The 19241-nt window shown below is 50.9% G+C and overlaps 9 protein-coding genes across 9 annotated transcripts; 6 read left to right on the top strand and 3 right to left on the bottom strand.

Annotated features, from left to right (window-relative positions):
* Positions 1–304: 304 nt before the first annotated feature.
* GT037_001945 (uncharacterized protein) lies at positions 305–727 on the top strand (the record flags this gene model as incomplete). Its single annotated transcript, XM_038926992.1, has 1 exon — positions 305–727. The coding sequence occupies one exon, from the start codon at positions 305–307 to the stop codon at positions 725–727; it is 423 nt and encodes a 140-aa protein (XP_038790284.1).
* A 1460-nt stretch (positions 728–2187) lies between these two features.
* Positions 2188–3910, top strand: GT037_001944 (sodium-hydrogen antiporter; the record flags this gene model as incomplete). The annotated part of the gene is made up of 3 exons (XM_038926991.1): positions 2188–2248; positions 2299–2806; positions 2857–3910. The coding sequence occupies 3 exons, from the start codon at positions 2188–2190 to the stop codon at positions 3908–3910; spliced, it is 1623 nt and encodes a 540-aa protein (XP_038790283.1).
* A 364-nt stretch (positions 3911–4274) lies between these two features.
* On the bottom strand, positions 4275–5894 carry GT037_001943 (uncharacterized protein; the record flags this gene model as incomplete). Its single annotated transcript, XM_038926990.1, has 1 exon — positions 4275–5894. One exon carries the CDS (start codon positions 5892–5894, stop codon positions 4275–4277), a length of 1620 nt encoding a protein of 539 aa, XP_038790282.1.
* Positions 5895–7307: 1413 nt separating this feature from the next.
* On the top strand, positions 7308–7460 carry GT037_001942 (uncharacterized protein; the record flags this gene model as incomplete). Its single annotated transcript, XM_038926989.1, has 1 exon — positions 7308–7460. One exon carries the CDS (start codon positions 7308–7310, stop codon positions 7458–7460), a length of 153 nt encoding a protein of 50 aa, XP_038790281.1.
* A 2455-nt stretch (positions 7461–9915) lies between these two features.
* GT037_001941 (glycoside hydrolase family 10 protein) lies at positions 9916–11070 on the top strand (the record flags this gene model as incomplete). The annotated part of the gene is made up of 4 exons (XM_038926988.1): positions 9916–10148; positions 10203–10455; positions 10512–10639; positions 10689–11070. 4 exons carry the CDS (start codon positions 9916–9918, stop codon positions 11068–11070), a joined length of 996 nt encoding a protein of 331 aa, XP_038790280.1.
* A 123-nt stretch (positions 11071–11193) lies between these two features.
* On the bottom strand, positions 11194–13526 carry GT037_001940 (uncharacterized protein; the record flags this gene model as incomplete). The annotated part of the gene is made up of 4 exons (XM_038926987.1): positions 11194–12378; positions 12426–13149; positions 13211–13364; positions 13415–13526. The coding sequence occupies 4 exons, from the start codon at positions 13524–13526 to the stop codon at positions 11194–11196; spliced, it is 2175 nt and encodes a 724-aa protein (XP_038790279.1).
* Positions 13527–14160: 634 nt separating this feature from the next.
* Positions 14161–14745, top strand: GT037_001939 (uncharacterized protein; the record flags this gene model as incomplete). The annotated part of the gene is made up of 1 exon (XM_038926986.1): positions 14161–14745. One exon carries the CDS (start codon positions 14161–14163, stop codon positions 14743–14745), a length of 585 nt encoding a protein of 194 aa, XP_038790278.1.
* Positions 14746–15508: 763 nt separating this feature from the next.
* GT037_001938 (anaphase-promoting complex subunit cut9) lies at positions 15509–17456 on the bottom strand (the record flags this gene model as incomplete). The annotated part of the gene is made up of 2 exons (XM_038926985.1): positions 15509–17310; positions 17360–17456. 2 exons carry the CDS (start codon positions 17454–17456, stop codon positions 15509–15511), a joined length of 1899 nt encoding a protein of 632 aa, XP_038790277.1.
* Positions 17457–17817: 361 nt separating this feature from the next.
* Positions 17818–18681, top strand: GT037_001937 (mrna splicing protein yju2; the record flags this gene model as incomplete). The annotated part of the gene is made up of 1 exon (XM_038926984.1): positions 17818–18681. The coding sequence occupies one exon, from the start codon at positions 17818–17820 to the stop codon at positions 18679–18681; it is 864 nt and encodes a 287-aa protein (XP_038790276.1).
* Positions 18682–19241: the final 560 nt, after the last annotated feature.

Raw genomic sequence — 19241 nt, 5'->3', positions numbered from 1 at the left:
AGACTACTTGCTAGGAACACTAGAGGATCGACGAGTATCTGATTGCGTTGGCAAGTAAAGTAATTCTTTCAGCTTCGAAGATTTGGCAGGGAATATACGACATTGTTTGTATCTAACCCTAATTACCATATCATTTACCATCACCTTTGCAGCAAGTGAAGCAAGCAAGATATGTAACGATGGGGCAAATTGAAATAGGCGATGTAACTGTTTTCGACATCACACAATGATAGCAAAAGGTTAAGCATATCTTCAGAGCCCCCTTCCACGCCTAGTATACCCAGTCTAATAAGCGAGATATCATATGCGACTACATCTGGAAACAACAGTGCGACACAAAACCCTAAGTCGTGAGCGATGCGGGGCGTCCGGTTCAGAATTCGAGGACCTCATTGAAACAATCAGCGAGCTAAAAGGCAAGATTTTAAGCTGTCTTGAGAAACTCAACCTACTCTGTAGCCAATTCATGCAAGCCACTCCAGGTACAAGAGAAGGACAGATTGCAGGTGCACGCATGTCGAAGATAGCCGCAAATATGCAAAGGCAGATTCAGCAGATCGGTACACACTACGGTTGGGTGCTAGCATCAGACCATGCACTCGTGGACGAAGTTCTTCGTTCACACTTTGTGAGGACAGTTGATAGCAGGAGATGGTTGAAGAATGCTGTTGAGAACTTCAAAGCCGCACATCTTCTTTTGGGGGATAGCGCACGACGAGCTCTCTAACAAGATACGAAGATATTTGTTGGCTACCAAAGCGAGAGTATGCTACCTTTCTTGGTAATGGCATCGTAGTCTACACATGGTGCTTGCTTGCTTGCGTAACGAGAGTGAAGAAGATTTCAAAACACGTCAGGGTATTCGCAGAGAGAGCTGAGCTGATCTCCAGAGTATCTCGTGAATGTGATAATCTCAGTGGCCTACTTTGACACGTTGAGCCTTTTGTTTTGGGTCCAGGATTAGATTGTGGCACAGCGATGCAGAAGGCGGAGACTGACGGCCGGCGCTTCTGTTCGCTCTTGCAACGCGCGACATGGCATGAAAATTAGATGAACACGGTGGCGTAGAGTAGAGGAGCATATATATAGGCTGATGCAAAAGACTCCTGTAAGGTCTGGGGTTGGAGTGGTCGAGAACTTGGAGGCACGTTCTGCCGATTGCGGACTAGCCTTCTGGCGCTACGTCGCGTCGCGTCGCGTCTTGGGGATGTTCTCAGCCCTCTCCGCTGACTTAGGCACACGTCATCGGCATCGTTAATCTCGTGCTATGCCATTGTCCTCGTATCTGGACCATTGCATCATCTGGTTGTTTAGATCGACTAAGGCTAGAGCTCTGGCTCTAAGTCGCTCAGATGTCAGGACGCGACACATCCCACCTACCTTCAACCTCATACCATGCGACGCCATAGCTACCCTCTTAAACAACGATCATTTGTTTCTCAACCATCCCTTTCTACCCTGAGTCTTACCGATAACCTGTAGACATGCATCGTACAATAAGAACACCATCCGGGCATTCAACGTATCATGTAACTAGCGACAAGATTGGCACGCCTAGCGCTCTCAGGTGTTCCAAAGGTTGTCTTACTAGACAGGATATGACTTTCCTGAACAAAAAAGTTCGATGAGGCCAGGCGGGACCCTGGGATTTGGTAAAGTGACAGGAGACATGAGTAATCCTAACGTCGAACATCCCCAATCTTCCCCACGACTGACTCAGAACACATCCGTCACAACCGAATTTGACCCACTTCCCAACACTTGGTATTCGCCTCCGACAATTGCTGTTTAGACTAAAGGCGGAGATGTGGTTTCATGGTCAAGCCAAGCGCGGAGCGGAAACGCCAAGTTGCCGCCCATCACAGGTATAGCCTCATACTCCGACAGATAAGAGAAGAAACCCGTAGCGAGCAGGCATCTTTGAGGCTGAGAGTCGAGATGTCACTGACTCGCTCGCATGTGCGAGTTTCTGTTGCCTCAGCCCAGATAAAGGGCCCGCATCCGCGCAGTTGCTTGGCTGGCCGCCACATGTATCTTCAAGACCTCAGACTATGAGATGCGAAACATGTGTTAGATCGGCATGATAAGGCGACTGCAGACTTGTTTAAAGATGCAAAGGAAGCCATGCAAAGCCTGGGATAGGCAAGCGGACTTCGCAACATTACCCAACTAAGACAAATCACAATCATGGCAGGCGACACTTCTCCTCCAACGACAGAAGGCTTTTTGCAGTATCATGAGCCGAACAGTGAGCTTTTCAGGATTTCAAGCGGTGCAGCATATACTGACACGTACTAGTTATTCAAATTCTCGTCCTCGTGTCGTTCTTCTTTTGGCTTTCCTTTGGCGAGTGGCTTTCCAACCGTGTATTCCGCGCCGGTCTCATAGGGCAGATCATAGTCGGTCTGATCTATGGACTTCCCATCGGTGGTGAGATCATACCAATCGCGTGGCAGGAGGCCTTCATTGCTCTCGGATATATTGGTCTTGTTCTCATTATCTTTGAGGGCGCACTGGCCGTGCGGCTGGATCTGCTCAAAGCGAACTTTGGGCTGTCTGCTATCGCTGCGACAATAGGGGTCGTTGCTCCAATCGGACTTACATATGCTCTGTTGTATGTCGGTTTCGGCTACGGCGCAATCGAAACTTTTATCGTGGGCGCTGCGCTCTCAGTCACTTCTCTTGGAACAACATTCGTGGTGCTGGGAAAAAGTTCCAAGGAGATCAGCTTTGCGGATACCCGAGTTGGTACTGTTCTAGTCAGTGCAGCTGTATTCGATGATGTATCTGGATTGGTCATGGCCAGGTAAGATACCCAATACTCGGCAATACTACTAGGCCATTAACACCTATCAGCGTAATCGGTCAACTAGGAGCCCTAGGAGGTGAGGATTCTCCCAATCTAGGCTGGCTTATCGGACGCCCTACACTAGTATCCGGCCTTCTGGCCATACTCACTCCAATCCTCAACAAATGGGTGATAGCACCTCTATACCGAAAATTCGTCGAGCCGCATCTTCCAAAGACACGCAAGCGTCATGTCGTTAACGTGATCGTCATGATCTTTGTTCTGTGTGCTTTTGTTAGCATTACTGGCTTTGGCGGGACCTCAGTTCTCTACGGATCCTTCATGGCTGGAGCATTCCTCACATACCTCCCATCCAAGCACCCAACTGGCCCTTTCCATCCACCTTCCCGCGAAGAGGCAGAAGAGGCAGAAGCTCGCTCTATCGCCGAGGCCACCGAATACGACGATGCAGGCGAACCCGCAATTTGCCCTACATTCATGCACACATTCGAGAAGTACTTCCTCGACGTGGTGAAGTACCTTTTACAACCTCTCTTCTTCGCCTCCATCGGGTTTGCCATCCCGTTTCTCGATCTTTGGGCCGCGGAGGCATTCTGGAAAGGCTTTGTCTACACCCTGCTTATGTTGATCTCCAAAGTCGTTGTCGGCCTTGTCATACCTTTCGCTACTATCCTGCGCAGACCACCTGGCATGTCGATCCGGGAATGTTTCACATCCACCTTCTGGCCAGCCATGCTCCTTGGTTCTGCAATGGTAGCGCGCGGCGAAATCGGCCTACTTGTTGTGCAGATCGGCCTCAATAACACGCCCTACCTGTCGAAGGAAGCCTTCATCACCGCCGTATGGGCCATTGTGCTCAACACGATCTTTGGACCTGTCACCGTGGGCTTGATCATCAAGTACAAAGCAAGGGCGATTGCGGATGGTGTATGGGGCCTAGAGAAGACGGATCAAGGCGGGGATGGATGGGATGACGGAATCTCTAGGGCGAACACCATCATTCCTGATACGATGAGTGTAAAGGAGAGGAGTAAGAGCGTTGCGGTGTCGCAACATAGTAGGATGGTGTCTGATCCAGTAACGATAGCCATCTCGCCTTGATAATTGTCTCTTGACTTTAATGATGAATTCTATAAAACTCTATTCTTGTTCCAGCTATCGAGATCGAGATTGAGAGCCTTGACAAGCGAGATCTGTCAAACGTCCTGTTGTCAGGTTGGAGTCAGTGCACATGAATAAGGCGTCGTCTTTACGAGAAAGGAAGGCTGTATTTGATTGAGAGGGGTATGCGCAGCTATGTTTCCAAAAATTTCCAAACATGCAAACATGGCCTTGAAGATCAACAAAAAGAACGAGCGAAGCTTGTGAGCAACGTGTTCAAGCCAGAAAAATCGTGTCGCCATCACCTTGAGATGCATTCTAGCTTCAGATGTACCTGCGGAGATCATGTATCAGCATGGTCAAGCTAGTTGGACCAGAACCAGCCGCTGCCCTTCTTCTTTTCTCCATTCTTTGGCTCGGCCTGTACCAATTGCGTATCGTGGAACGCCTTCCAAGGATCGCGTGGCGTTTGATCATTTCCTTGGCCGCGCTGGGTGTGTACAGTCTCTGAGCTTTCTTCTCGTCCATCCGCGAACCGCTTCTTTAGTACCACTTTGGTTGTTATGGAGCCGTCAGACGCGACAGTTCGCTCGGTCGTCGTAAGCGTGGAAAGAATTGAAGGCTTCGCCTCGTTCATCTGCTCAGCGATCGCAGATGATACCGAAGTGGGCCCGGGTGCTGAGGCTGGGCCTCGCGACACAGCGTCCATACGCTCGTACACATCCATCTCAGTCTCTGCTTCCTCATCCCTTTCGTGTGCTGCGTGCAAAACAGTATTGTATGTGTCACGCCTGACAGTGTCGGCGTAGGGGAACCGGTCCTGCTTCGGCGTGGGAAGATCATCGTGCTGGTCTTCATGATCGTGGCTGTATTCGTAGCTCGGCTCGTCGCTCGTTGCAAGGTGAGGGCAGCTTGGCTCCTCATCGCGATCCATGGTTTCTTCCAGCTGGCGTTGCGTGATGGGAATCTTGCCATGAACCCAGTAGTTGTCCGATGTATCGTCATCCACCACGCTAGGATGACTGGTCTTTGATTTGTCCTGGAACGTCTCCTTGCGCTCTTGTAACAGTGGGGTCCTCTTCCTTCCCCAGGCTCTCCATTCGCTGCCCCTCATACAGTGTGGAGATTCGGCCTGTTCGGCTCGTAGAAGATCTTCGTAGGCCGCTTGCCAAGGCACGCCGGCCTTGTCCATGTCGCGGTTCTGCTCGAGTGTGCGCGGAGAATAGGCAGCGTCATCGATCTGCGATGCATCTGCTGGCGGCGGCCATTGCCAGGATTTGGACCATGTCCACACCTGGGGCTTTCCGTCTTCTGGGCGAGATTCGTTGTAGTTGTCGAACTTTGCGACGTCTGTCACAGGATCGTCCCAAGCCTTGTCCTTGAACTCCTCGGCCAATCTTCTCGCTTCTGCCTGCATCCGCAGCAATGTTTCTAATTGCATCCACTCCCTAGCCCCATCTTCGTCAGAGGCTGCCGACGAGCCCCTGTTTTCGTTGTCGAACGGTCGAGGAAAGCCCCAGTCCCACGACCATCCCCACTCCTGACCCTTCTCGTTGGCCACCCTTTCGACGAGGCCAGCATCGTTCTGTCGCGCGGTCTGCAGCTCATCGCTCTTTGTTACATCGCCAAGTATCTCTTTTCTTATCTCGTCGGCTTTGCGATCGAGCTTCATGAGGGTTTCACTATTGCGCAACACAGCCTGGACATGGCCAATCCTGAACAACTCTCGGCTTTCATTTCGCAGCTCGGCAATGTCAGCTTCAATGTCGCGAAGCTTGGCACACTGCCGTTCGTCGGCCTTGCCAAAAAGACACTGCTCGCGGGCGTGATGCGCGTTGTTGTAGTTCGCGATGGTGGCGGGAAGCGTGAAGACGGTGTTGAGGAGCGACGAGACCTGGGAATCGGCGAAACGGCGGAAGGCGATGAAGGGGTTGTCTTCGGGTCGGGTGTGATCGCGTCGATTATTGTCGTTGTTGTTCGTCATACTGCACTTGCACTTGTGGAGTGGACATGTAGGTGTTCGTGATGCTGTTGGCTGATGGTGGGGAAGATGGGGTCGAGTGATGCCTGGAGCTCGGAGATAAGGCAGGCACGCGTTACCCGACGCGTAAAGCACATGCTCTATCGTCGACAACCAACCATCTCTCCGTCACTCTACACCTGCGAAACCGAGCATCGTGAGGATGCACTCATCTCCCCCTTGTCAGTGTCTTGCTTTTCGTTGTTCAGTCGGCCTCTCTTCATCTATTCTTACTCTCCCCAAGCATGCACTGCCATCTACCCCACATATGCTGAGCCGGCTATGACGATGCTCCAAGATGTGCCAGGCCTCTCAGCATGTACATTCGCATGTACACTCTGTCTACACAACCGAGTTTCATCTATCCACAAACTCTCAATATGCACCCCCCTAAACCCACCTACGTATTACAAGAACACTTGAGTGTTGCATCGCAATTAAGGCATAATCTTGGCTTTCTTGGGATCTGCGTGACTCCGGGATCCTCTCGGCAATCTACACACGAGTCTGGCTTCAACACCATAGGAAAGATCATCAACAGTACCTTGAACCCCACCAAGAGCATCGCCATTCTTTGCGTCAGACAAACGCGTAAGGCTGTTACGAAAAATACCGCAGTGGATATATTCATAGCCAGATTACTCAAGCACTGCCTACGATCTACACGTTATCGGCTTACCGCCCACTGCCAGCCAAGGAGCCAAGTCCGTGGCACGCAAAGACAATTGACTTCAAGGCCTTAGATCGTCCCGGATTAGAGCCGCACTGTCAAAATCTAGGGCTGCCCTGTCCAAGCAGCCAAACAAAACGCCTGTTTCCGGTGACCCATGATACGACTCCACGCTCCAGCGACGCGATGTGCGTCATCCCAAGCGGAGTCGCGGAGGGCAATCCCCGCCTACATCTCATTTCATTCTTGGACCTTTCCTACTAGGGTCTTATCGACCAGCGATCGAATACCCACATTTCCTGTTTCTGGTCTTGTGAATATGTTTTGAGTATTGTGTCAAAAGACTAAACACGTCACTTCAGGTTTGACATGAGTATATAAGAAGGGAGGGTAAACGCCCCATCCCGAACTCAGCTTACAACACATCAAAGTCTTACTTTACAATTCAACCGCACCTCTAATCGAACGCCCTCCGATTGCCCATTCAGGAGCAGCATACGACACCTGCGTGATTACTGTACTACGGACACCGGGTTTTCTAGATTCTGCCGTCCTCTCTCCTATAAAGCTGCCCAACTTCACGACGACACTAGCGCCACCAACGACACCACAACTACTTCTTCATTCGATTTCCTCTTCAACCTCACATCGCCAACATGCGCTTCTCTATCATCATAGCTACCTTCCTCGCTAGCGTCGCTGTCGCTATGCCCGATCCTCTTCCCCAGGGCTACTCTGGACCCTGCGCCAAAGACAACTGTGGTGTTAGCGGCCAGGTATGCTCAGGAGGCGCTATCTGTGTGGGGTGGCCAAGCGTGGATCCTGCCAAGAGGAAAGGATGCACTTGCAGCCGTGGTTAGGCGTTTCGATTTAGATCTCGAGTGACAAACAAATGTGTGTACGTACAACATTATCGCAACAAGGACAAGGCTAACAGTCAGCAGATAGATTAATAATGGGGGTGACAAGGATATTTACTGGTTTCTGTTTTGATAGGTGTATCATGAATGAATAACGAATTCAAAATCTTTCAAAAACTTTGTCTTGCTGTTGTCCTGGCACCGTCAATGAGTAAAGAAGAATTTTGGTAATTGTGCACAGACTGATGATCTCTATCTTAGACTCACTACGAAGTTGATTGTGAAATGCTACATTAGGCTTAGTTGTACTGCGCCGTTGCGACAATGCATCCGCCATCCCCCTTCGTACTGATACTCATGTACTACATTCTAGATCGTCATAAGACAAAAGATATCTAACCTAAGAACATCACAGATTCACTAACATCTACCTTCGACGACTAGAAGCTTTCATGAATAATTTCCAGCGCAAAATCGTTGCCGTGCAGAGCGAGGCTATCATACAACCTACCTTGCGATATCTGAGAACAAATCTACGGGGAAAATCGAGAATAATGAGTGGGCAGCATGATCGCTATCTTGAACCAGAACAAGTACCAGCTGGTCAGCGTAGCTCTTTCGCCTACCTACGCCGAGTCAAGCTCCGAGTAGGTTCTCACGATACCCTGGACAGCCATTTTCACTCTAAGGATTCGGAATCATGGTGTATATGTTTGGTGTTCTTTTCGGATCCACCGTAGATCACGCATACACCCATTTCGAGTCGCCCACTGATTCCGAGATGACCTCGAGAGTTAAGTGACCTTCGAAATGACCCACATCCACAGCTACTCGATGAAGTTGCGCCTATTGGATTTCATCGAGAATTCGAGCTCGAAAACGGACATGAGTAGAATAAGGTGCCTACTAGCTATGCATATAACGATCATCACCCGCTATCTCAACACCTTTGAGTCACAGGTCGGTCAATCGGTCTATGCGAGAGAAGCGAGTGGGTGCAGAGGCCATCTAATTATCCTGGGATTGTAGTCCCAAAGCCCAGATTAGATTTTCCGTCGCTATGAGAGATTCCACTAGGCGGTAAAGAGTGCCTGTGCTTAAATCGATGAGATCGGATGAGCAGACACATCCTTACGTGGAGAACGTGAGTTGTTCAGCAACCATACTTCGTATTGAAATTTCTACACGGTGCGCCCTCGTGGAATCGAATCTTGCAGAAACATGATTTCCTACGACATACAGGGCTGTCGCACTGTGAAAAAAAAAGGATTTTTAATGTTGAGGAAACGTCAACCGTTGTATGCAAGGTGATAAAGGGACAGGGAGAATAGTAACAACATGGGACGAACACTTCCGGGAGTATTATTTGCCTTCTGATCAGCCGACCCATATCTTTCTCGAAGTTATAGCTCAGAGAGGCTATCCATCTTTGAGCTGTTGGCCGTGATGTAGTGTAATATGAAGATGCTTTTTTCCTCAAATGACCGAGGCTCGCCACACATGCATAAGCAAATATCTTGCCACCTGAGACTGAAATTAGACTACATCTCACAACAACAGCATGCAATTGGCTGACATGGTATGCTACTCGAGGCTGTTATGAATGTTGTTGCATATGATGAACAACGACGAACGTACCAGGTCAGCGCAACACCAAGCCCTTGAGAGCCTTTCTTCCCCGGATAGAAGGCACCACCCAATCTAGCCCTTCCCCGGATATGCTCCCCATATCTGACTCCACAGCGGATGAAGTGCCCCTAACGGCGCGTAATCGCTTACCGCCCCACGTTCATCAATCTGTATTCTCCACGAATAGAGGCACCCAAATCCTCAGTGAACACTTTTTGGCACCGGCAATACGCCCAAGACTCATATCAGATCCCAAAGGATTAGAACCACGTTCCCGTGACGCAACTCCCTAGCGTGTATGCAGGGATCGGTTGTTGTGGCACATTGCATTTAACCGCGATTAAAGGTGCCAAGCTGGCTGTAAAGAACATTAGGACGGTGCTAAGGATGACAAGAACCGGCGCCGGAAGCTTCATTTAGATTAATGTGAAACAGCTTTGTTTCGTTGTCTATACTGCATTGGGGAGGCGAAGGGTGCACTTTGAGTAAAGGCTGATCGACCACCTGCATGCACCGTGGCGCATTAGATTAATCTTCCGCAGCTTGCTGCGTGTAGGTAATTGTCCTGGAGCTAATGCACTCTTCCCCATACTGGTGGCGTTGGATGTGCAGGAGGAACCGAGGTCGGTATGGTATATGGATATTGTTCGTAATGAGAGGGAGGGTGGAGACATCGCTAATCTTGTCTGTAATATCTGGATAGGGCCGAGGGAAATGGAAATTTGCTATAAGTAGGCTGAGGCTTGACAAAATATTGAGGTATCCGGCCACCAACGTTCTCTACAGTCTCCAAGTCAAGTAACAGTCTCGATAACTCGAATTCACCATGAAGCTTTCTCTCATCACCATCTTGTCTGCCACCGCGCTGGTTTCGGCTGCGCCTTTCGCTGAGCCCGAAGCCTTCCTCGATGAGCGTCAGGCTGCTCAGAGCATCGATGCTGCGATGAAGGCAAAGGGCAGGAAGTACTTCGGTACCTGCTCTGACCCAGGCCGCTTCAACAGTGGAAAGAACGGTGCCATTATCAAGGCGAACTTCGGTCAAATTACACCCGAGAACTCGTGAGTCTCATGAAGCCTCGAAGCAAAAATTATGTAGAGCTGACTGTTGGGTAGCATGAAGTGGGATGCCACTGAGCCCTCGCGTGGTTCGTTCAACTTCGGCACTGCCGACCAGACCGCCAAGTTCGCAAAGGACAACGGCAAGCTCCTCCGCGGTCACACCACCGTGTGGCACTCGCAGCTGCCCAGCTGGGTTTCGTCCATCAGGGACAAGGCCACCTTGACCACTGTCATGCAGAACCACATCAGCTCTTTGATGGGCCGCTACAAGGGTCAGGTCTACGCCTGGGATGTCATCAACGAGATGGTACGTACATACTCGTGGGGAGGATACACGCAGCACAAGTACTGACTATCCATCAGTTCGAGGAGAACGGCAACTTCCGTGCCAGCGTCTTCTACAACGTCCTTGGTGAGGACTTTGTTCGTATTGCATTCGAGGCTGCCAAGGCTGCGGACCCGTCTGCGAAGCGTTACATCAACGACTACAAGTAAGCACAACTTCTTATGCGGAATGTTATTATACTAACAAACGCTCAGCCTGGACCAAGCTTCCTACGCGAAGACCCAGGCCATGGTCAGGAACGTCAAGAAGTGGATCGCTGCCGGCATCCCTATCGACGGTATCGGTTCCCAAGGTCACTTGCAATCTGGCCAGGGTGCCAACGCCCCAGCTGCCATGGCCGCGCTTTGCGGAGCAGCTCCCGAGTGTGCGCTCACCGAGGTCGACATCCAGAACGCCCAGCAATCCGACTGGACCAACGTTGTCAAGGCTTGCTTGAACCAGAGCAACTGTGTTGGTATCACCGTCTGGGGTGTCCGCGACTCCGACTCCTGGAGGCCTCAGGGCAACCCGCTTCTGTTCGACTCCAACTACAACGCCAAGACTGCTTACAACACCGTTCTTGCTGCTCTGCAGTAAGCCTGTCGCGTGCCATCGATGGTGTGAAATTCTGTATATATCTTTTTGGTTGGTGGTTGGGGAATTTGTACATACACGGAGAGAATGAAAAAGCTCTTTGTCTACCTATCCTGACGCTGCACTTCAGTCCATCTTGTTTTCTCGCCCAGTGAGGATGCTCTCCTGCTGCGCGGTCTTCAACGCCTTGATGATACTAACGCCGGTGTCCGCGCTTGCACCCGTATCCGCCTGCTTGGTCCAGAAGATGTCGGCTGCGTTGATGCGAACACTCTTTCGCCTCTCCCGCTCAGCCACATCAAGATGTGACTTCTTCTCTGCGGTTGCCTCAAGCTCATCCAGGTGCTTCTTTCTCCTCGCATACCGTTCAGCTCTCTCCTTCCGTGTTTGCTCGGAGCCAATCCTGGATAACGCGAATCGTACAGCAGCTCTAAAACCCATAAAGATATGCTCCGAAATAAGGATGGTGACTGGTAGACTAGCCCATGTACTTAAGCCAAGATACTCGCCAAGGAATCGCTGGGTACCGAACATGTGAACGATAGCAGCACTGCTAATACTGCCCAGCCATGTCAATGACTCTAGACTAGCTACCCATGGTCCGATGCCGTCGCTACGTGTCGCGTGAGGACGCTGATGTTCAACGCAGATCTTCAGAAAGTCGGACCGTAACTCGATCCAGTTGTTGATAAAAAAGCCAATCGGTACCAGAGGCCACACGGGGCTAAAGAGTGCAAGGTAGCCAAACTGGATGACCATTTCTGCAATGTCTTCCTGTACATTGTATGGTGGCCTCAACGCTTGCCTCCTTGTGCGGCGCAGAAAACGAGACTCCGCAGGATCTTCTTCCATTGGTCCTACGTATGAGTCGCTGCTCCGGTTATGCGCTCTTTTAGCTTGTCGGTCGCGCCACCATTGCTTTAATTGCGTCTTCAACCAGGGCAGTGCAAGTTCCTCTATTGCGCCTGACACCTGTCCAGTAACGGTGAGTGCTATGACTTCATTGCGCAACCGGTCAGGATCAGCTTTGAATACTGTCTTCGACCTGTTTTGCGCGCCTAGTGTCGCATCGATAACGTTCTGCAATAACGGTACAACTTTTCCGCTGAAAGGTACGTAGACAAATGCCGTGAGAAGTATTGGCAAGTAATTTGTGATCGAGTTGAGCACAAAGATCTTCTGTGTCAGCGACATCTCGTAATGATCAGCTGTTCGATGGTTCTCGTATTCTGTCAATGCAGTAGCAATGTCTTCCAGGAAGTTCGTCGCATATGGTAGGAAAACGGCGAGAAGAACAGTAGGCAAGTATTCCTAGATCGCAATTAGGTTTATGCAGCAACGTTTGGCAGTGTACTTACCAAATAGAACTTGTAGGGACCTTCGTATGCCTCGCCGATAAATGTCTCAATAGTGAAGACAAAAGCGATAAGAATTCCAAGGAATAAAGCACTAATGAGGACGAATGGTACGACGACGAGCTGCCGCACAATCCTCTTCCACCTCGGAAATACATGTCGTACCCTCCCGGCTGAATCGATAATCTCTTGCTCGTAACGGAATTGTGGGCGGTTCACCTTGAGATCACCTACTCCTCGTGTGTTCCATCGGATAGCAAGGTCGGTTTGCTTAATCTTCCAATACTCCAAGAACACTGTGCACCAGACACCAATGAGCAGTGCAAAGAGGAGAGAGTATTTTGGTAGGAATGCCCAAGCAAAAACGCCAGCAGCACACGGAAATGCCAAAGAACGGAAGTAAGTCTGAATGAAGGCGAAGTAAAACGCAACTTTGGCGCCCCAAAGATCACGGATACGATCTAGGTCTGCCGGTTCCAAAAACACACGTGTGCTCAGATGCGCCAGCAATGCGCGGTTCGCACCTTGGTTGTGTAATGGGAAGATGGAAGTCACATTTTCCCATGGAGGAAATCCTGGAGTGATACCTGCTCCTCCAAGCTCCTTGCGCCAGTTGACGAGGTGATACATTGACAGCAGGTCCTCGGCTTCGAAAGCTGCGCTGACTACAGTCTTTGCAGTACCGCCAGGATGATTTTTGGTGATAGCATACAGCCAGTCTTTGACTCTGTCAAGATTACCAGTAAGCTTTGTGCTGGGGCAAATAGTCCATGGACAGCTCCACGTACCGGGACTTGTAAACAGTATTGCCAAGCAGGTCTCTAGGCGCTTGCACAAATACCAGCAATGTTTGATCATAGCCCGGGCGCACCTCAGTATTGAGGCCTGCAGCCTCTAGATCATGCAACAAGGTCTTGCACTCCGCAATGGCGACATCGACATCTAGCGGTTGTCAGCCAGCCGCCTCATGGGCGTGATCACACGAAACATACCGACGCTTCCAAAGTCATACACGACAACATACTTGTCGTTGTATGTGATGTTGGTAAGCTCAGTATCGTCGCTGAGTGTCGTATCCGATCTCTTCAAGGGTTTGATTTGCATGACCAGAACGGCTTAGAACAATCCAAAAGCAAGGATGGAGGTCGAGACTGCGAAAAGTAGGGGTCCATAAGTGTGGCTGAAGGTTTTATAGGTGCCACTGAAGCGTCGTCATGGTGCCTGTTCGTGGCTGCTGTGGAGTCGGGTAAGCTTCAGCTGTGCCGCGCATTGGCGACCGCAGGTGGGACCAACGCTCCTGAGTGCCAAACTTAGCACTTGGGTGCCGATTGATCCGGACCGCGGGGAAGGAGACATCATCATCTTCAACTACGTCTTGACGCGCGGGAAGTGAAACAAAGGAATACCTCCGCACGACGGGATTAAGATAGATGGAATTATGAGGTCTCAGACGTGAGAATGTCGTTGGACGTTTACCAGACACTTGGGCACGCTGTCACATGTGTGCGCTTGTTCTGGCCTAGCGCCTGATATCGATGACGCAGATCCTTTGTCGATCCACGAGTCGACGCGTCTCGACGCGCTTCCTCATCAACAATGCTTCAGAGCCCCCTTTGTTTGCACTTATCTCGCTTGAGCGCGCTAGACGACAAGGAGTAGGCAGTAGAATCAGGCTTGCATTTTTTGACGACCCAGGCGCCAGCAAGTCACACAAGTATTGAACCCGCTCTATGTAGCCATGCGTCAAGAAATTGAGGTGACACCAAAAACACCGATGCCAAAGGAATATGGCTATCTTCCAAAGGGCGACCGGTACAAGACGCTCCACAGCCGCAAGCTTACTCATGAAAAGGGCCGGAAGTTATACATTGTTGTAGATAAGAACAAGACGATCGGGATTCGTGTCCCTCTGAGTGTCCTGCACAAGGTTCACACACAAGCAAAACAAACGCTGTCTACTCGCCGCGCTACAACAGCGCAACGCGATGCTACTGGTCTCACCAAAGCAGCTGCCGAGGTAGACGTCCAGTTTCCGAAGATACCTGCAGCGGCCAAGGAAACAGTACTTAGGCACGGCTTCAAGAAGCATTCTGGGAGAGTCGGTCGAGCAAGTTCACTACCGTTATCGCGGAAAGTCTTGCTTGCTGTCATTGCACATGTACGACATATGCACACCGATTATGATACTCTACTGGAGAAGGGAAAGAGCAGGGAAATCGCAAGGAAAACTACCAGGAAAGGGATTGAGACAGTAATGCAAAGATGGGGATATGCCAAAGGTGCAAATCAAGCAGTGCTACCTTTACCTCTGTTAATGGACTGACTTTATCGCAAGATTTGTCCTGGTATTTCCGTACGGAGAGGAAATCACCCTCTGAAGGACCCAGTTGAGCTATGCTTGTTATCATTCAAGGATGTGAGTCGACAGCTAGATACCTTTTATCTGCATTTGTTGATCCGCTGACCGTAGCCAGATTCGGTACCATTTCTGACCTTCGCGACAATCAGTAGACAGTAGTCATACGCAAGCGATCCACTGGAAGTCTCTCACATCTGATGTCAAACCTCGACAGCGTGATCAGGACGAAAAGATTGCCGACAAGGTGATGTCAACTAGAAATTCAGCTATATCCACCGGAACAGTCAATGGTGACTTTGATGACTCAGGAAATGGAGTAACCAGATCTAGTCACTTCGTAATTCGGATTACATTCCACATACAAGAACAACTCCAAGGGAGCGTCCAACATCTTCGTAGTCGATGTAAGCGCGATGGTTCTATCACGAGTACGAGGGAGAGGGCTTTTGCGGGAAAAGGGTCGAAACGTTAGCGCAAATAGGCACAAGGAGTCATTGCAGAATTGCAAGAATGAAATGCATTTGAAGAACAAACGCTTGTGATATGGTATCGGTTATGCAGAAAAAGAAGTTTACAGACTCCGCTCACTCCACGCTATGCCATGATCCAAAGCCCATGTGACGCCCGACCGTGATCCTATAGTTTCGCAGTACCTTGCCTTTTTGCCTATGAGTGATATCCAAATCCATGGCTGTTGCTTGTATATTCAAAAAGAAGCCAGCAAGTACTAGCCTTCATCCGAGTCGACCACCATACTCTCCCCAAAAGCGCTGAGGTCTTCGTCTGCTACGCCTTGTGCATGCCGTCTCCTACGACCTCGCCTGCCCGCACTGCGATTCTGTTCAATCTCACGCAGCTTGCCATTCATTCTTCGTTCTAACTCTTCAATCTCTTCGTCTTCGTCCGCACCCTCGGTCATGTCAGCCCGTCCAGATTCGAGGAGCCCACTTTCTGACTCGTTCATCTCCAGCGCGCGATTGAGGAGATAGGTAGCCATAGGGTCCTGGGGCGAGACGGCGAGGGCTTCGTGCAAGGTAACGATGGCATCCCAATTTCGATGAAGGTTCAGGAGCACTAGTGCTTTCGCGGTGAAGACGCTAGGGTCCTTGTTGCCGTGGCGAAGAACCTCGTCAAATGTCGCAAGTGCTTCGTTAAACTGATCACATTTTCGAAGTGCGTGGGCAAGGTTTATCCGTGTGGGAATCCAAGCATCCGGATCTGCTTCATTTTGTTCCGAGAAGGCCAGTGCACGGCGGAAGAATTGTATAGCGTCTAGCAGCTGTCCTTCGTGGAAATAGACAACGCCCATCTCGTTAAGAAGACACGGATCGTTCTCGCACAGATCATATGACGTCTTCAAGTATTCTCGTGACAGGCTGAGATTGTTCAACTGAAGGTTCTGCATACCGAGGAAAAGCTGTGGGAGGTGCGAGCCCTGAAAGAGGCGTGCGGCGGTAGAGTAGGCAGAGATGGCTTGATCATGCTCTCCTTCTGCGGCAAAAGTATGCGCGAAACCTATCCAGGCAGGGCCAAAGTGTGGATCCATCATTGAGGACTTGGAGAAGTAGCGGCGTGCTTCAGCTATGCGACCGATGGCGAGATAGTAGGTACCGACAGCGAACCAAGCGCATGGTTCTGAGGGGTTTGTGTCCGCGAGTTCGTGCGCAAGCAGGAACAGGGTGTTTTTTTCTCCGAGCTCATGCAAGGACGCTATGTGTATAGGCATGATGTTGAAATTGTACTTGTCGTTGGCGAGGACGGCTGATGTAAGGGCAAGGGTATCACGGAAGCGGCAGAGGGTGAACATGAGGTCGGCTTTGGAGAGGACGATATCTGGATTCTCGCCAAGATTGTAGTGGGTTGTGAGTGTCTCGGTCGCGTTGGCAAACTCGTCTGGTCTGGTGTACTTGGACAATCGTGTGGTGTAGAGTGTCTTGGTGAAGGAAGCCGCCTCTTGCGATAGCGAAGGGTTGTTGGTGACGTTGATGGTGTCGAAGTTGAGCGACTCCAAGAACTTCCACTCCTCCTCGGGCGCCATGAGTGAGTTGGACATGAGCGCATCGAAGGCCTCGAAGCATTGCACGTCAATCTGCACCGCTGTCTTGTAGCACTCCTTGGCCCGATCGAAGGAATTCTGCTTTGCATAGCATACGCCTCTCAGATAGCACATGCCTGCTTCCGACTTGATGTTGTTAACATCCTCCCGGTCACGCTCCTCGCTGGTGGGTAAGCGCTCGTTGCGCGAGCCGTTCTTGTTCTGTCTTGCGCCTGCCCGTGTGTTGACATCGACATGCCGCAGTTTGGTACGCGTGTTGCCTGGCGCTGAGATGAGATGAGTCGGGTTCTTGTCGCCCAGTATGTTCAGAGCCTCGTCCAATTTGCCCAGCTTTAGGGAGCAATGCGCGGCGAGGTATCGACATTGTGGTGTGCGTTCGACGAGGTTCCCGCGTGCCAGGAGTGATTGCGTCCTGTTGTAGTTGCCGGTGGTGAAGTGTACCTGGGCTAGCCAGAAGGCATCTTGGTCGTCATCTACAATGTGCCGTCAGTATGCGCTAATGCATGGATGCGGTCTTCATACCTGTCAAGGCCAGCAGTTTGTCTGCGACGAAGATGGCTGTGTCGTACTGGCAGCGGTTGAGGGCTTCTTGGCGCCACTCACGAAGATATTTCTCCATAATTTTGCTATTGCATCGGACAGAGTCTGTCTAGGCAGGTCAGCAGGTTTCCACAAAGAAAAAAACCTGTCTCCAGTCGAGGTTGCAGTAGGCGGCGGCGCGGTGATGGTGCCAGGGTCGCGCCTACCTGACGCGAGAGCACATGTTTGCGGGGTTCCTGCAGCAGCGGGCCGCCTTAGTCAGCCAAAAGTTCCGCTCCAAGGTCGCCTTCACCTAGACGTGATCTCCGACACTCAGCACCCGCTACCACATCGCGACCGCATCACGCGACGTCCCCATTCACACAACACAAAACGCCTCTGGATTCCAAAACTACCGTCCCGAATCCCCGATCAACGTCGACTTCGCGTAATCCGCCGCCATGTCTGAACGAAAAGTGCTCACCAAGTACTACCCACCAGACTTCGACCCCTCGAAGATCACGCGTCAACGCGGTCCCAAGAATGCCGGTCCCAAGCTGATGACGGTCCGTCTCATGGCCCCCTTCTCCATGAAGTGCACCCACTGCGGCGAGTTCATCTACAAAGGGCGCAAGTTCAACGCGCGCAAAGAGACGACGGATGAAAAGTACTACAACATTGCCATATTCCGCTTCTACATCCGATGCACGCGATGCTCCGGCGAGATCACCTTCAAGACCGACCCCAAGAACATGGACTACGAATGCGAGCGCGGCGCAAAGAGAAACTTCGAGCCATGGAGGGAGGCCAAGCTAAACGAAGAGACCGAAGAAGAGCGCTTAGATCGCATAGAGAGGGAGGAAGCGGAGCGCGATGCGATGAAGGAACTCGAATCAAAAGTCCACGATGCGAAGACAGAGATGGCCATCGCAGATGCTCTAGACGAGATCCGGTCGAGAAACGCTAGACTGGAGAAGGCAAACCGCGAAGGCAAAAGAACCGATGTCCCGCCCGATGCGGTCGACGAGCGACGGAAGAAGCAAGAGGAAGAAGATGCAGAGGCTGCACGACAAGCCTTCTCAAACCGGAGCATGCCTGATATCGGCGAGGAGACAATCGATGAAGATATGTTCGATGCACCTGTCCAAGTACCTGTGGTCACAACCTTCACCAAGAAGTCAAAGGAAAAGAAGGACTTCAGCGCCGCATTAGGCATCAAGAAGAAGACGCCTGCATCGGATCCAGCGCCCCAGACGAAAGCTGCTGCGCCACCCTCAAAACTATCCACCATGCTTGTAGCTGGTTACGACAGCGATGATGACTGAACCACGCCTGGAGTGACTGTCTTATACATTCTCACAATAGCAACCGCGGCATACAAACCACAACGCCGTGCTGCGCTGCATCCCATACTATGACGTTTGGGCGCAGTATTGTAACACTAACCGGTCACGCGGAAAGCTGCTAGGAACTCATGTACCCCAGAATATGGTTAGTCGCTTCGGTAGCCAACCACGAAAGTTTCACGAGCTTATTATTATAGTTAATCGCAACATTGTTATGGCACTGCATTTGTCCGAACTGCCGAGGCTGCTCACGTAGCGTCTTGGAAACTGGTAGCGCCGGAGAAATGCCACATCCTTCGTATACAACTCTAATCTAACCCCACACCCTCTTGCCAAACCGGGGTTGATTGAAGTAATGCCGGATTTTCCCCGCACATGTGTTCGATTTCCTGACTTGATGTTTCTAAATCCACCGAGGCCTGGGTACCTTGCCCTCTTGGGAGGGACAGCCGTTGCGGAATGCTCGGGACATGGTACTTTACACGGACTGCGTGGAAAAGCTAGACGGGCACATGTCCCAAGAGTTCTATAAACTGTCG

This window comes from Alternaria burnsii (assembly GCF_013036055.1).
Source record: "Alternaria burnsii strain CBS107.38 chromosome Unknown 750, whole genome shotgun sequence".
Lineage (NCBI taxonomy): Eukaryota > Fungi > Ascomycota > Dothideomycetes > Pleosporales > Pleosporaceae > Alternaria > Alternaria burnsii.
This window is presented reverse-complemented; position numbering and strand designations above follow the sequence as displayed.